At 37.6% G+C, this 15,245-nt stretch overlaps 1 protein-coding gene across 1 annotated transcript in view; it reads left to right on the top strand.

Moving 5' to 3' along the window:
* The first annotated feature begins 383 nt into the window (after positions 1 to 383).
* PRKCG (protein kinase C gamma) overlaps positions 384 to 15,245 on the top strand; it is a 196,371-nt gene continuing 181,509 nt past the window's right edge. The window contains exon 1 of the mRNA XM_072425260.1: positions 384 to 808. Coding sequence (XP_072281361.1) covers positions 639 to 808 — 170 coding nt within the window. The 5' untranslated portion in view covers positions 384 to 638. The remainder of the gene's footprint in view (positions 809 to 15,245) is intronic.

Below are 15,245 nucleotides of genomic sequence, written 5' to 3'. Positions count from 1 at the left end.
AGCCACAGATTTTCTTTCTGCAAATCGGGGCAAGTGTCCAAGTGTGCTATTTTTGGTTTGCTAACTACATGTAACAATGTATTAATTATAATACATGGATTAGATTCCAAATTCAGAGAGATGACCAGGATTCCCATCATTTTAAAGCAGATGCCATACACAATTCGGGTAAAACAGAATAAAGCAAAATTATAATTTGAAATTTTCTGTATCACTTTGCATTTAACTATTACATAACCTTCCATTCCTATGCATCCTGTATTCCTTTAAGGGAAATCTCCTCCTGTTCTGCTATATTAGACATAGAAAAAGTCCCTCCTTTTGAAGGATATGTTTAAGAACTGCCCTCTTTCTATTTCTCAGGCTTCTTAAGATAGCAGTCTCCAGTGTCTGTCTCCACATACACATATTATTCTAGTGTATGCTGACTGCCCTCCAGTTCTTGCAAGTAGCATCATAGAGGGAGTCACAGCTAAGTGCAGCCCTCTCTGTCATTTCTCACTTTCACAGGCATCTAAAGAGCTGCTTCTGGCTTTCTCTCTGCCAGGTGTTCACATTATAGGCTCACTGCTCTCATCTGGCATTTGTTGAATCTGGAAATCTCATACAGGGTCATAAGCACTAAAGAGCTGGACAAGATGGCTCAGGTGTGCACTGGCACCGATGTGGAGCAACCTTTTGTCAAACCTCTCTTCTGTCGCAAAGGAGCGCTAAGGCAAAAACTAGTCCATGAGGTCAAGAGTCACAAGTTCACTGCCAGATTCTTCAAGCAGCCGACCTTCTGCAGCCACTGCACAGATTTCATTTGGTAAGCTCCCATTGCCAACTTTTACGCTGGTCATTGGTTATATGATTATTTCTGCCCACATTGCATGGTGATGCTTTGTAAAATGTTTTAGCTTTTTGGCTAAGGCGAAGGTGCACGAAAAGTCTTCTCTTGTCGCTCATGGCAACAGTGCAGCTTCCAACTCTTGATGCAGTCAAGGACCAAATATGAACCATATATTCTGGTTGTTATGAGCAGCAAGAAATGTAGCAGCACAGATTTTTAAAGAAAAAAGCAATAATGATCACACAAATTGGTAGATTTCTAAAGTTTCTTAAGAAATATAAATTCTTGTTTGTTGCTAAATGTTAGCGCACTTTGTGATTTGCCTAGAAGCATTAGTGCTGCAAGGATCAGTGCAATGTAATTCAGTTACTCTTCTGAATTTCAGATTCCTTCATGCTGTGTTTAAATCAATTGTGCAGATAACACTGAAATGAACACGGGGAGCAAAAAGAATTAGGATGTACAGTTAATATATGGCAAAGGAGGACAATATAGGGAGAGTTGCCTCTTTATATTTGAAAGACTCTGGATTGGTTCAAGGCAGTATATTATGATGCTAAATTCTTGTCCAAGAAGCTGCAATGGCTTTCCAAGCTATTTCTAGTCCACTAAATATCATTCACCATCACCCACAGGTGTTTTATTACCCCAAATCTAGTAGGCAGCTTCTGAGCTGGATTTCAAGTAGCTTTTTCATTGTTTTCTCTGGCATGTTGATGGCAAGTCATCTTTAAAGTATTGGGATAGTTGAGTTCTGCATAAAGCAACATGTTATGTCTCTTGCATCAGCAGCACCAGCTTTAATGATGAAATGATCCCCTTGCCTATTTAAATCAATGATCCTTTCCTGTGTAAATGCCAATGATTTGATTTTTCATTTAGAGAAAACATAAACTGTATAATACAGAAACCCATAGCAAACAATCACAGATCACTTTTTGTTGTTTTCTCTGCACTGAACTGACAAAAGGTGATATCAGATTTGTATGCTAGGGTTTAAAATAATCCAATCGTCATCAATGCTCTTTGTATCTAGGCTCAATACAGTGTTTTTGTTTTTTACGATTGTTAAAGATAAATTGTACAGCTCTGCAGTACAGTAATCCCACTGCTGGCATTCTTTGGCAGCACAGTATAGCCACCGCAAAGTAAAATAAACAAGAAGCATATGCATTATGAATGAGAACTATATGCAAAGCTGAAATGTTATTTACACAGTAGTGATCACTTCGCTCCTGCTTGTATAGTTTTCTTTTGTGTTAAAGAATTTTTTTTTTTTTTTTTTTTTTTTTATATGGAACTCAAACAGGTTTCCATTTGCAAGTGTCTTTGGTATTTCTATTTGTTTATGTACCTCTAATGTCAATAGCTTTTTTATGGACGATGATCAGTTCCAAATATTATTCTTATATCCAAATATTAATAAAGCAGACTAGGTCTGGTCATGCATGACTGGATACTTAAAAGGCAATTTTATTCATTTATCCTTTGCGGATAAGACAGTGAATAAGAAAAACAATTTGGATGCATGGTCACAGGTATTACAGTCAGCATAAGCTTACCTGTCCACCATACCAAGCAGATCCTGCAGTTTGGAGTCACATGAATTAAATGTTGGGTCAAGTGGCTTCATTCCAGTTTAGAATACCATGGGATCTCCTTATACACCATGATGCTTTGCTAATGTTCATACCCTTTCCTAATGTTTTCTTTGTAAAACTAAACTAAAGGATTAAGCACTTAAAGCAAATAAGAATAAAATATATACACAAGAAGTACTTGATATTGCTTTTAAAGATTTTCCGATACTTAATGTGATAACATTTTCCTTTTGTAATGTAGAAATGGGAATACTTACCCTCATAGCCCATATTCTACATACAAACTTCATTTGAAGTAGGAAGAAAAATCTTTGGGGTCCATCATTGGTGTTGTCATATTAGTCACATTTTTACCTGTGCGAGATCTCCCCATCAAAGTTGTTCTATACTTGGCCTACACAGGTAACTCCATTTAACCAATTGAAAGTATTTTAGGGTTCAGAGATGAATTATTTGGATAAGATGAAAGACTGCCATAAAACCACATATTGTAAAATATCTACTTTGTCCCTCTGTCTGCCTAAAGTTTAATTATCTTTATATTAAGCATATGTTAAAAAAAAAACATGATGACAGAATTTGGTACTGGTGTTGATTAAAGTGTATGTTTATCTTTGAAAGGGCAAAAGATTTCTAAAGTATACAGTATTCTAAGCTTATATGGTTCTTGACTTTACTATGTGATTTGCAGGGGCCTGGGAAAGATAGAGGGATAGGATAGTGGTGGTAGAGTGCTCATTGGCATCTATTATGGAGACATTACACAAAATTTGTTAAATTAAATTAACTCTTGTCAATTACAGGGATCATAGGTGACTTTTAATATCACAGATATGTAAGACCAAATGAATGTGTAAATCCAATTTTATTAATAAAATGATTTTTTAGCATTTTTGTTTTCAAATGCAGTTTGCTGCTCACTGGCAGTGTTCCAGGTGTAGAGCAATGCTGACAAAACAATTTCCATTAAAAAAAATCTAGTAAAGAAAAAAATTCAATGGTTGTAATAATTGTTAGAATTAGGTTTGACATTTCCAGCTCTGATTCACAACAAACCCAGTAAAGTAGACTTTCTGCCCATGCAACGTCTGCTTGACATAACCAGGCAGGGTTATAAATCTAGGCATTTTCCATTATTGATTTTCCAAGGCTGGAACTCCCCACCAGAACATTAGATGTGTGAATGCTGAGGCAAATCACTCTACGGTGTTCTATTGTGAATAAACAATACAAGTCTGTGTGCTTCATAGTTTCAAGGCAGGTATTTGGGGCATGACATTTTACGATATAATGAAAGGCTTGGAAATATTAATTAAGCGACGGCTATGTGTATACTGGAATTTGCAAGCTAGGAGCTAATATTAAGTGAGGTTCGTACATTTGAATGTTATTTTCGGGGGTTAAGCATGTTCCATAAAAGAACATGCTACGTACTGTAATGTTGTGTGTTGTTGTTTTTTTTCTATTTTTTCTTTTGGTCTATCAAATAATTTCACAGTTTTCCTGGTAATAGAAATGTGCTGATTGTTGTTGATAAGAATGTGTGATAGATGTTAATAGAGATAAGCTACAAACAGAGGGTGGTTAATTTTAAACCTAAATATTACCACTGTTGATGCAAGCTGAAGCTCAACACCTGGCCAAACTGTTATTCACCCCCACCCTGTTCCCATTACAATGGATTATTGAAAAAAACAGAACAAAAATTCCCCACCAGCTCACCATTTGAGTGGTATTCAACTAAATGTCTCTGTTCTAGGTAGGGATTTCTGGGGGGTTAGGAGAACCCCACTGTGAGGCACCCCACTGTGCCCCTTGGCAGTGGGGTGCCTTCTGTGGAGATAGCTGGACATGACACTCTTCAACATGTGGGTTCATCTACTGTCCTACTGCATGGATGGCACTATGCTTTAGGATTCCAGCAAGCACCTGCCAAAGGATAGCAAGTGGAAAGTGTCCATATCATGCAGGCAATGACATGGACATCTGAGGAAAGACCCCCATGGAAATAAACTGCAGGAACAGAATAGACCCAGGTTTTAAAATCCTTTAAAGTGAATGAAACATATTTTATACTACTGAATATAAGTGTCTCCAGAGCGCAGGACACGGCTTTCATATCACTGATAACCAGTATACCCAGAGTGCAGGACACAGCTTTCACATCCCTGATAACCAGTATACCCAGAGCAGGACACAGCTTTCACACCACTGAGAATCAGTACACTTAGAATGCAGGACACGGCTTTCACAACCCTGATAACCAGTATACCCAGAGTGCAGGAGACTACCAGCCAGTCTTTTCTATAATATGTCCCATTGTATGGTCTACTGGTGAGGGCTTGCAGAATAATCCAAAGAGCAGAACATCCTTCCTCAAACTTTTTACCCCAGAGGAACTATCTCATATTTTCTAGCTCTCAGAAAACTCCTAACATCAATTATCTGGGTTTCTGTGGGATAAATGCCCCCTAGATTAGTGGTAAGCTCAAAGAATTTTCAGTTTTTCTATTTGAATGCCACCATACAAACAAATATAAAGGGCTCTGAAAAGTGACTATTGCTCAAGAACTTTGCAAGCATCAGCATATGGGAGGTCAATCATTTAAACTGAAGGAACCCCTAGCAAGTTCTGGAGGATCCCTGGTTGAGATTCACTGGAACAGACAGAAAATTTAACAGCTGTCAATAATAATATTATTAATGATAATTTTAACCATTATATATATGCAGCAACATATTAGGCAGCGTTTTACAAAGTCTATTGTCCTATCACTAACTGTCCCTCAAGGAGGCTCACAATCTAATGTCCCTACCATAGTCATTTGTCTTTAATGTAATTTAAGGAAAAGTTTTTTGGAAAGTTGATTAACCTAACTGCATGTTTTGGTATGTTGAAGAAAACCAGTGCACCCGGAGGAAACCCACGCAGACACAGGGAAAACATAGAAACACCTTACAGATATACTGGTCTCCTGCTCCGCTAGAGAGGACTGTGCTGGATGGCAGAGCTTTTCAATAGAAATACAAATCCATTCCTGGATAAAACCATTCCCCGATTATATATTCTGTTTATGTAGTTGTTTGCCTGGAGTTCACTTTTAAAATATCTTTTCCTCCTGTTTTAAAATTTGTTTCCCCATTCTTGATTACCATTTTTCTTTTAGGCTTTTCTTGTCACATGTTATCCTTTTCTGACCTAATAAAAATCACATTAGGGCTGGTAGTAAATGTCTTTGATGCACATGCTGATATTTTTATATCACCCTTTGCCTTTCTGCAATTTATCAGAGATTACAAATACTGGAAATCCATTTTCTATACTTCTGTTCAAAGACTACATAATGTATTGTGACTAATCCCAGACAGCAGTGATTAGATCTAGTCATACAGGAAGATGGCACTTTATTGTGTAGCATTTACAGGCTGAGCATAGTGCTTAGCGTTAGCATTGGGTAGTGAATAATGGCTTTACAGCCTGGGGCATTATTATAGTAAATGACCCTAATATAGGATTTTCCGATATACATTAGAAACAGGAGTTAGATCTTGTAAAATGTGACAAAGTATTCCGGTCTGACTTGAAGCAGAATTTGTTGGCGGGTACGCAAGTACACATATATACAGAATAGTGGCAGATAATGGCATACACCTATATCCCTTGTGCCCTCCAGTGATAATGGGTCTGGGATATTGTCATGATTACATTCCCCACAGCTGCCATCTCTTCGTTTGACTCTTCTGGGTCCACTAGATGCTCTTCAGCAATTAATGATAACTCCTTTGCGTGTTTTGGCATTCAAGCAGTACAAGAATAAGGCCAGGCTCTACTCTGCATGCACTTACATTGTAAACAAATACTAAAAAGACTTTGGAAACTAGGGAAAAGAGACTTTAATTATCTCTTCTGCCAAAACTTGTACTTCCTGCTGCCTTTTTCGCAAGAGTTTACTTCCACAGACTTTCTGTCCCTTTCTCTACTGCAAGAAACAATAAGAATTAGTACAGGTCCAGACTGACCCCTTGTCTCCACCTAAAAGTGGTGATTGATGGGTCATTTTTCACACCAGAAGATAGCCATTTCTGTTCTATTATGAGGGACAGGGTTTCCTGGATTAAATCTTTTTAGTAATAAATTGCAGGTGGCAGAGTCACACACAGGCTGGAATTTAGTCTTTTTCAATTGCCACTTAGTGCTTTTTCAACTTTTTTAAACCTTACAAAAAAATTTCAGGCCTTCAGGGAACCCCTACTATAATTATTTATATTCATAGCTGACAGTATATGTAGTGGTCAGTAGGAGGAATGCCTAAATTGCTGGCTATTGTGAAGGATGCCACCCTTACAGATAACCAAAAAGAGCATTGGTGTCACCTAAACTGACTGGAGAGGCACAAATCCCTAGCAACCTCTAGAGAAAGCTCTATAAAACCATGGTTGAGAAACACTGAATTAGAGGTTTATGAAAAATTAAAAAAGCTCCATCTTGGAAAGATGCTGTATGCACGTTTTATATAAAATTTGTGCTGTTTGTGCAAGCCAAGGTAGTCAGGAAAAAACATGTCTGCTTAGGCTTAAATTTGGCATTGTGGTAACGTTATCAACCTTTTGGCCAATTACTGCACAAACTCTAATGAATAATAAATACATGTTGAAGATGTTAAGAAGCTAGTGATTTTCAGGAGGTCCTTGTGACACCATATGCAGTTGCTTATATACATGAGCATTCCAGCTTATTAGGTGAATTTCAATCTTATAAAGTAATTTGCCATTGATTGTTATAATTATTTGTAGCATCTGGAAATTTTCTATTTGGGGGGGGGTTAAGAGAGACACAGCGGCATCCTGCTGCGCGCTTTCCCCCTTCACTTGCATTACGATCGTTCGTCGTTCATCGTCCATGGATCTGGCAGGACGGCCCCACTGACACTTCAGATTCACGTCCGATATCGGCCCTGAGACAAACCTTTTTGAGACAAAGGATACTTTTATTAAAATATGTTTTTAAACTTATCTTTGTAAAACCCTACTCCTTTATTTTAAAGCTGTATTTGTTCCAGTGTGCACTCTGGGTAGGTATTTGGCACAGTATATTTGCCAACCCAAGTTTCCTCATTGCCTCTCTGCTCCCTCAGAGCTCTTGATGTTCTTCTCCTATGAGTTGGGGATTCCTGATTTAGAGGAACATGTAACTTTCCAAAGTGACTGTAATTGTACCTGAGAGGGCAATCAGAAAATTTTAACACAGCCATCTGAGGGGCAAAGGATGGTATGGCATTTACTTTGGTGTGACCTGATGCAATCCAACACTAAAATTTACTCAATGTGGGCTATAGCAGGCAAGCATCAAGGAAATTTGGATTGAAATGTATACTTTGCTGGTGGTGGTTGCTCTATCAGGTGGAACTGTTACACTGGCCTGAATCAGCAATTAACATTGTCTCTTTAAGGTCTGTTCTTTGTAGAGTACAAAAAAACTATATTGTGGAGTTTATAGGCCAGAGTAAATATTCCACCACTATGTTGTTAGGCACTCCAACTAAAAGACCTCCATGGCTTTTACCATGGTTCTGTTCACACTCACCTTAAAGTTTACTCCACAATGAAGCTTTTGCAATTTTTCCCAGTGTTTTCCATGATATAAATCACAACCTACTTTATTCCCACCCGATGAACACTGTAAAATAATACACAAACAGATACATATCCAAACCAGATGTCCCAGCTAGAATTTCACAAAAATTAAAGAAAGCACAGAATTTAGAGAACACCTTCACAGCTGTTTGCTACCTAGACGTGTTAGGAGAGCCACAAGACATGCATAATATTGTCTATAATCTATAAATTCACCAGCTGTATTAAAAGCATTGCTTAAAACCCAGTCCAAAATGAAAATACTATTGTGGGTAGTATGTACAGTTTTGTTAAAAGACTGACAAGTCTCTTGTTCACAATTATATCAACATGACAGAACAGTTCTTGTGATCATATCAATAAGGAAATAGGATAAAACAAGAGTACAAACCAGTTAATAATGTGTATTTATAAAATTCCTGACAGCATGCAGAGAAGTTGAGGAAGGATTTCTCTAGGGGGGAGGCTTGCCAGCAGAGCAGAGAGCGGAAAAGAAACCATGACAGTTGTTCTGCATTTCCAATCTGCTGCTATTCTGTGCCTCTCCCATGGAAATTCGGAGGACTCGAGTTTGCTTTGTAGAATGTCTTATATCAAAGACTGTTAATGGTGTTCATATGTTCAAAGTAAAATCTTTTTATGGATACCTTAAATTAAACCAATGATCAGAAGAGATGGCACTAGACGCTGACCACTGTGGAAACACTGGTATTCATTTAGTAAAGGAGTTTAGGTTAAACACTATAAATTATTACTTTGTAAGGCGAGATAAAGCTTGAAGAGTTACGTGAAGCTCTGCTGATTTCAGCCATCCAACCATATGCTTGCATATATTTCTGTATTTCCTTGCTTGTTTTCACTACACTTGGTAAACTAAATGATTTATCCCTTGTAGAATGGTAATTCATCTTTTAGTGAACAGTAAAAAAGAGTAGTCATACAAATTGTATCTTTAGAGGGTTATTGTAGAAGAAATAGTGTACAGGTAGTTCCCGGGCTACATACGAGATAGGGACTGTAGGTTTGTTCTTAAGTTGAATTTGTATGTAAGTCGGATCAGGTACATTATTTTTAATAAATGCAACTAGGACAGATGTTTGTTGCAACATATTCTTTTGTTTTGCCTTACAGTACAGCCTTAAACAATGTTGGTAGAACTTAATGGAGTTGATGAAGAGGGTGATGAGCTATTCTATACAGCAGTGTACAGTACACACTATCACAGCAGGAAGGTGCCACTCATGTCTGGTGTACTGTACTGATGAGAGACAACTTTCCGCTATGTATGTACAGTACAAGCAGGCTTTCTATTGAGAATGAATAGGGGCAGAGAGGGTGGTTCACCACCTGCCCACCACATAGTCACTTCCACTGCAAGGCTGTGTAGTGGACGGGCAGTGAAATGCCCCCCCTCTGCCCCATCAAGCCTCCATCCTGCACACGAGCAAGCAGTGAAGCCCCGTTCATATCTATGTAGGATGTCCCTAACTCAGGAACTACCTGTAATAAGAAATCCTATATGAAGGATATGTAGCATGGGAGTTTGGTGTATTTTGGAGAGGCAGCAGGTTTACAACATAGAGGTGTCGCTTAGAAGGATTGGATAGATTTGTCTGATTTAAAAGAAAATAACAATAAGGGAATCATGATTGTATTTAAGACTAAATAAATGTGCCCTGCAATTGGCAGTTTTGCCCTGTTTCACTCATAATTAGCCAGGTATGATCCTTCTGCTCTACCTTCTAGGTCACATTTGTAATTAAAATTAGAGAACCAGAGCCTATGGGTTAAATATTTAAAATATATTCATCTGTGATTTTTTTTTGTCTGGCTATATACCTGGACAAATGAACCCTGAAATGTCAAGCATAAGGGCAGGTCGAGGAACTGGGCTGGTAACATGTTTCCCTAATCTTTCTTAAGCCCTTATAAAAGATAGTTTAGTCTGATGGGTGTCATGAAGTAATTCATATAGCCTGTTGCCTATAGTAGCATATTCTGGTATAAAATATATATCAGTTGTAGTGTACAATAATATATAGGCCCTATCGTCTTTGTTGACCTTATTACTATGGTATTACCAGTAGAATGGTGAAATTGACTAAATCTGGTACAAATGAGCAGAATAATTTATATACATACTGTTACATATGGCTTCCCTATAATTAAATTCAGTTTCATAGTTTTTTATGACTTTTATGTTATTATATTGCATTTTGTGAAACTTAAACAATTGTGTGATTTTTTTTTTTTTTTATCAAATACATAATTAGATTATTTGTATTCTTAGAATAAAACATTAGTTAGGATGAGCACCGGAGTTCTCGCCATAATATGCAAATATTCAGTTTTTTATTTTTTTGCACACTTGCCTTCTGTAGTGTCCTTTTTTAATGTCAAGTTATTTTGTTCTTGATCCAGGTCTGGGTTCTATGTCATTTGCACTACCCATCCACAGACAATTTAAAATGCTGTTAATGACCTGGTAATAGGGTTCCATGCCTAATTATCCCAATTTATTGGGCTCTATTTATTTTAGCAGAATAAAGGGGTAATTCTTTTTCCTGGGACTGGTTTTTGAAATGAAATAATGGCTGCCCCCTTGGGTAACCGTAATCAAATAGAAATAAGGACAGAAAAGCAGGGGTTTTCTTTGTGGCAAATCAAGATCAATTGTAATAATGACAATAGTAAGTTTCCATCAAGAATGGAAAGCAATACATACATTGAAAGCAATTGGGTCTGCCCTAATAACATCATGGGGTTTTCTGACCCTTCACCTAGACAGAGTGTTCCCTGAACATTAAACAAGCAGTACGGTTCAAAACCCGACACGTTTCGCCGATTGGCTTTCTCAGGAGATAAGCTTGGACCGATATCGAGAGTGTTCTTGCTGTGATGATTTATGCATGAGGTCAGATTATCCAGTGAAGTATGGCTAGCATTCCAAACAGGATTTTCTAAAGGTCCTGTTAGCAGTGAGATACAGTGTGGCTAGGTGAAAACCGGAGTCTGCAGCTGTTTTTCAAACACGGTCCAAGCTCATCCCCAGAGGGAGCCAATCGGCGAAACGGTTTGAACTGTATTGCTTGTTTAATGTTCAGGGAACACTCTGTCTAGGTGAAGGGTTAAAAAAACCCTGCTTTTCTGTCCATTTTTTCTATTTTAGCAGAAGGTTTGGTGCATTCAGTTATGTTTCCATGATTTTATTTTACCAGTAGGATAATCTTCTTTAATAACTTGTTCCCCTCTCCTTCCTGTTGATGTTTCCCAGTGCTTAGTACTTGAGCCTGTAATTCTTCTTTTTAAACATTATCCCCTGTCAATTCTCCTTCAATCTAGAATACCTTTTGCATGCCGAGGAGCCACACCAAAGACTTGTTTCCCTTTTTCTATAGTTTCAAGCTTTGTTAGTCCTTTCAATGTGGATGGCCACAGGTATCTAAAATGCAAAAGTAAAATTGAAATAATCATTCTTCCTATTACCACCATCCCCTTAAAAACCTCAATCTAACATCCCTATAACTGTCATTTCTTACCAAGCTATGGGAAACACTATAAACAATTACCTCCAAATTACATCCCACCCTAACCAGAGACCACCAAACTCTTAGTTCACACTCTTATCTATCGCCTCAGCTACTGCAATATCATCCTCTCAGGTATTCCACTAACTAGACTTTCACCTCTACAGTCTATAATGAATGTTACAGCTAAGACTTTTTTATCTTTCCCACCACCCTGATTTCAAATTCACTTCCAAAATCAAACTACTGCGATCACTTCACAGCTCCTGTTCCACCTACATGTTTGACTTTATACACAAATACCACCCTCACCTCTTTCTCTGCCCTTCTCTGCTAATAGGCACATTTCTTTTCCACCTACCTGTTTTATTTTGTGCCACTACACTGGTTGTTTGTCATTGAGGGGTTCTTCCTTGAGTAGTTCTGTCACTGACACTGTTCCTCACCAACTGCAACAAACATCTACAATACATATTGCACATAGACTGGTTCTTTTGACCTGTAGTCCTTTAAACTACGACCAGTACTGAACACTCTTTAGCTATGCCCTATTTTCTCTAACAATTACACATTCTCCAAAGTTGGGAGGTATGCAACAGTTACTTTTAATGACTTAAGGCTATATGGAGGCTGTACATCAGGGACAGTAAATAAAAACCTATGTGGTGGGTTCTAGGTTGGACAAGGATAAAACTCCAGTAAGGTTGGGCTAATGCGTTTTTAGTTAAAACCAAATTTTTAATGTAAGAATTTAATTGCTTTTTTCCAAAATTCAGTAGAGGTATTTTTTTTAATCCCAACATTTCTGCTTTAATATTCATGTGTTAATTTGGTCATTAAAGACAATAAAAAATCTCAATAAATAATGTCTCAATAGACCTCCCGCCACCTACAAATATTGCACAATGCTCCTCTACTGTCTTGGTTGCTTAGGATTTTTATTAGAATTTGATGTGTGAGTGCAGGGTTAGTGATCTTCTCTGTACCCTGAAAGCAAAAGAGATATTCCAATGCTCCCCCATAACCAGAAGGTTCCCTATAGCTCTGACGATCCTCTTTGTCACACTCACTAACTCCCCTTGACTTGCAGCATGGGGGAGTTAGCAAGACTTGTTACTTTGGTCTAAATGGGCAAAAATGAAAACTTCAAGATTTAGTTGCAGGTTGAGAAAATTTACCAGTTAAGTTTCAAACGCACATTTTAGCTTTAGAGTTGTTGCCTGATTTTTTTGTTACTCACACCCAAATCATATTGAGGCTACTTTTCTAACAAAGTTAAGAATACTTATCCAAAAAAGATTTTAACTTTCACATCAAAAATATTTTTTAGGTTTATAAATTTGCTTTGGACACGATCAGATACGTAAAGTGAAATTTGTCAACTTATAATTAATCATACAGACTCTTATCTCCATGAAATTTGCCCAAAAATGTACTGACCTAGGTCATAACAGAAGGGGTCTGCATCAAAAAAAGATGTCAGCCCCTTTATGGAATGGGTAATTCCCCTACTCTATGGTAGCTGTTTTAGCGTTTATTCAGATGTAGAGGAAGAGGTGGCAACAGACAAAAAGGGTGCCTGGCCTTAAACTACCTAGCATTGTTCTTCCAATTTTATGTAATGAAGTAAAAGTGGTAATTGCCTGTATTAAACTAATTCCGCATCTCCTCCTTTTTAAAAGTATCCTTTTCCATTAGGAATTGACAATGTTATTTGCAAAGGCATTTAACGGTCTGCAGATATCACTTATATATAATTTAGAGCATATGATTGTTAATAGAAGTTCATTAATTGAGACTGAGCAAATAATTAACCTATTTTGTAAGAAAAAATGAATCCAGTAACAAAATCAGTGGGGATTTACCCATGATATAGCGCCGAGAAAAGAGAAGAACTAAATATTGAACAAATTCATGTGTCAGAGTAATAGTACAAAATATTTCACTATAATGTCAATGAAGTGTTTCTTTTAACCAGAACCAATGATTGTGCTGGAAAAAAACATAATAATTATTGTAGATATTAATAATGCATTCCAGTTGTAGTGAAGATTCCAAGCCACATATTGCTCTCAGTAAACCCTGATATAGCTACTAGCAGATGCTTGCTTGCTGCCTTATTCAACATATGCTGTGACACATGTTTCCAAAATGCATGTTGTCGTATTTATATATGCACTATACATCCCAGTTACATATGCTTTCAGTTCTATGGCAACAGTTCGCCATTTTTGTTCTACCATGTGTGTGTACAAAGCTAAGTTCAAAAACATGGTACATCGAGTTTGGTTTGAAAGAGCTAGATTGGCCTACATAAAGTTATGACCTCAACCCAACCCTACTCAACATTTATGGGATGAATTGCAAGAAGATTCTTTCATCTGATATTATTTGTACCTGACCTTTACTTGACAAGTATTGTCATCTTCTGTGTAATAGGCACAAATTCCCACAGACACACTCCAATATTGTCTGGAAAATCGTTTCCAGAATAGTTGAGGCTGGTATGACCAAGGGACAGGCGATATCCCTTCAACAATAAAATAAATTTACCTACCTCTATTCTTTTAATACACTAACTTGTCCCATTGTTGGTGCCACCATTTTCTTCTCTTTTTCCATGTTTATCCATCTTGATTGGCCAGGTTGGGATTACTTTGCTCCAACAAAGGTGCATGGGAGTTCACTTAGTCCCAGTTGCTGGGAAGCCATGACGCGTTGGGTATCCTGGCTTCCTACTTAGCAGCTCAGTGATTTTTAAGAAAATGATCAAGCAGGTAAGTATGTGCTATTGCAAAAGGTACATTGACTGTACTTTCTGCAATATAGCATTGTCTGATTGCAAATATTGCAAGTGGAACTTCCACTGTATTAGGTCAATTTTCCTGGTCACCATCTGCTGCAGAAACTTAGTTGTCTGATATCTGACAGTCTTTAAAACCTTTCTGGGCGTTGTGCTCCCTCAATGGAAAGAAAAGACCCTTTTAGTAAGCAAAAAACACTTTAGCCACAGTGTAGAGATGTTCCTTGTACAGACTGGAATTATGTAATGGATGGGACTATGGGCTGATGATGGGGTACCCACCTGCCCCAACCGACCTTCCACTGATTGATTCAAGACCAGTGAATATTTCATGAAGTTACAGCACTATGCTTCTGTAAAAGAGAGGGGGTAATATGTATCTTCCCATGAAAAAAGTAATATTAACCTGACAGAACTTCTACCAAGGTTATTATTACTCTCTGTGTCTTCTTATACTAGTGACAATGGCTGCTATTATGTCTGCTCTGCTGCCACAGGAAATGAGATGATATCAAATTCATGGGGTGACAACTGTAATAAAAGCTTACTAAAATATTTAAGATCTTATACTCTCTGAAACTAATCAAGTTTGCTTGGTGTTTACCTTAATGGTTACTCTAGCTAAGTACCACTACAAGAAATAGTTTTAGGAACAAAGCCAAGTATGTGAACTTTCAGCCAAGACGTAGTGAAGGTGTGGAAAGGTCTGGAGGTCCACTAAATGTACTTTTTTATTTTGGGTGGTATGTTGTATGTAATTAACTGCCATTGGGTTTCACAATTTCCCCATTTGAATAGCTCTGCTTCCTATATTTGTGCTGGGAATTTTTCATCCTTGCATTATCCAA

The sequence above is a fragment of the Pyxicephalus adspersus genome, chromosome 11, assembly GCF_032062135.1.
Source record: "Pyxicephalus adspersus chromosome 11, UCB_Pads_2.0, whole genome shotgun sequence".
In the NCBI taxonomy this organism is placed as follows: Eukaryota; Metazoa; Chordata; class Amphibia; order Anura; family Pyxicephalidae; genus Pyxicephalus; species Pyxicephalus adspersus.
Note: the sequence above shows the minus strand (reverse complement) of the source record. Positions and strands in the feature narration are given on the sequence as shown.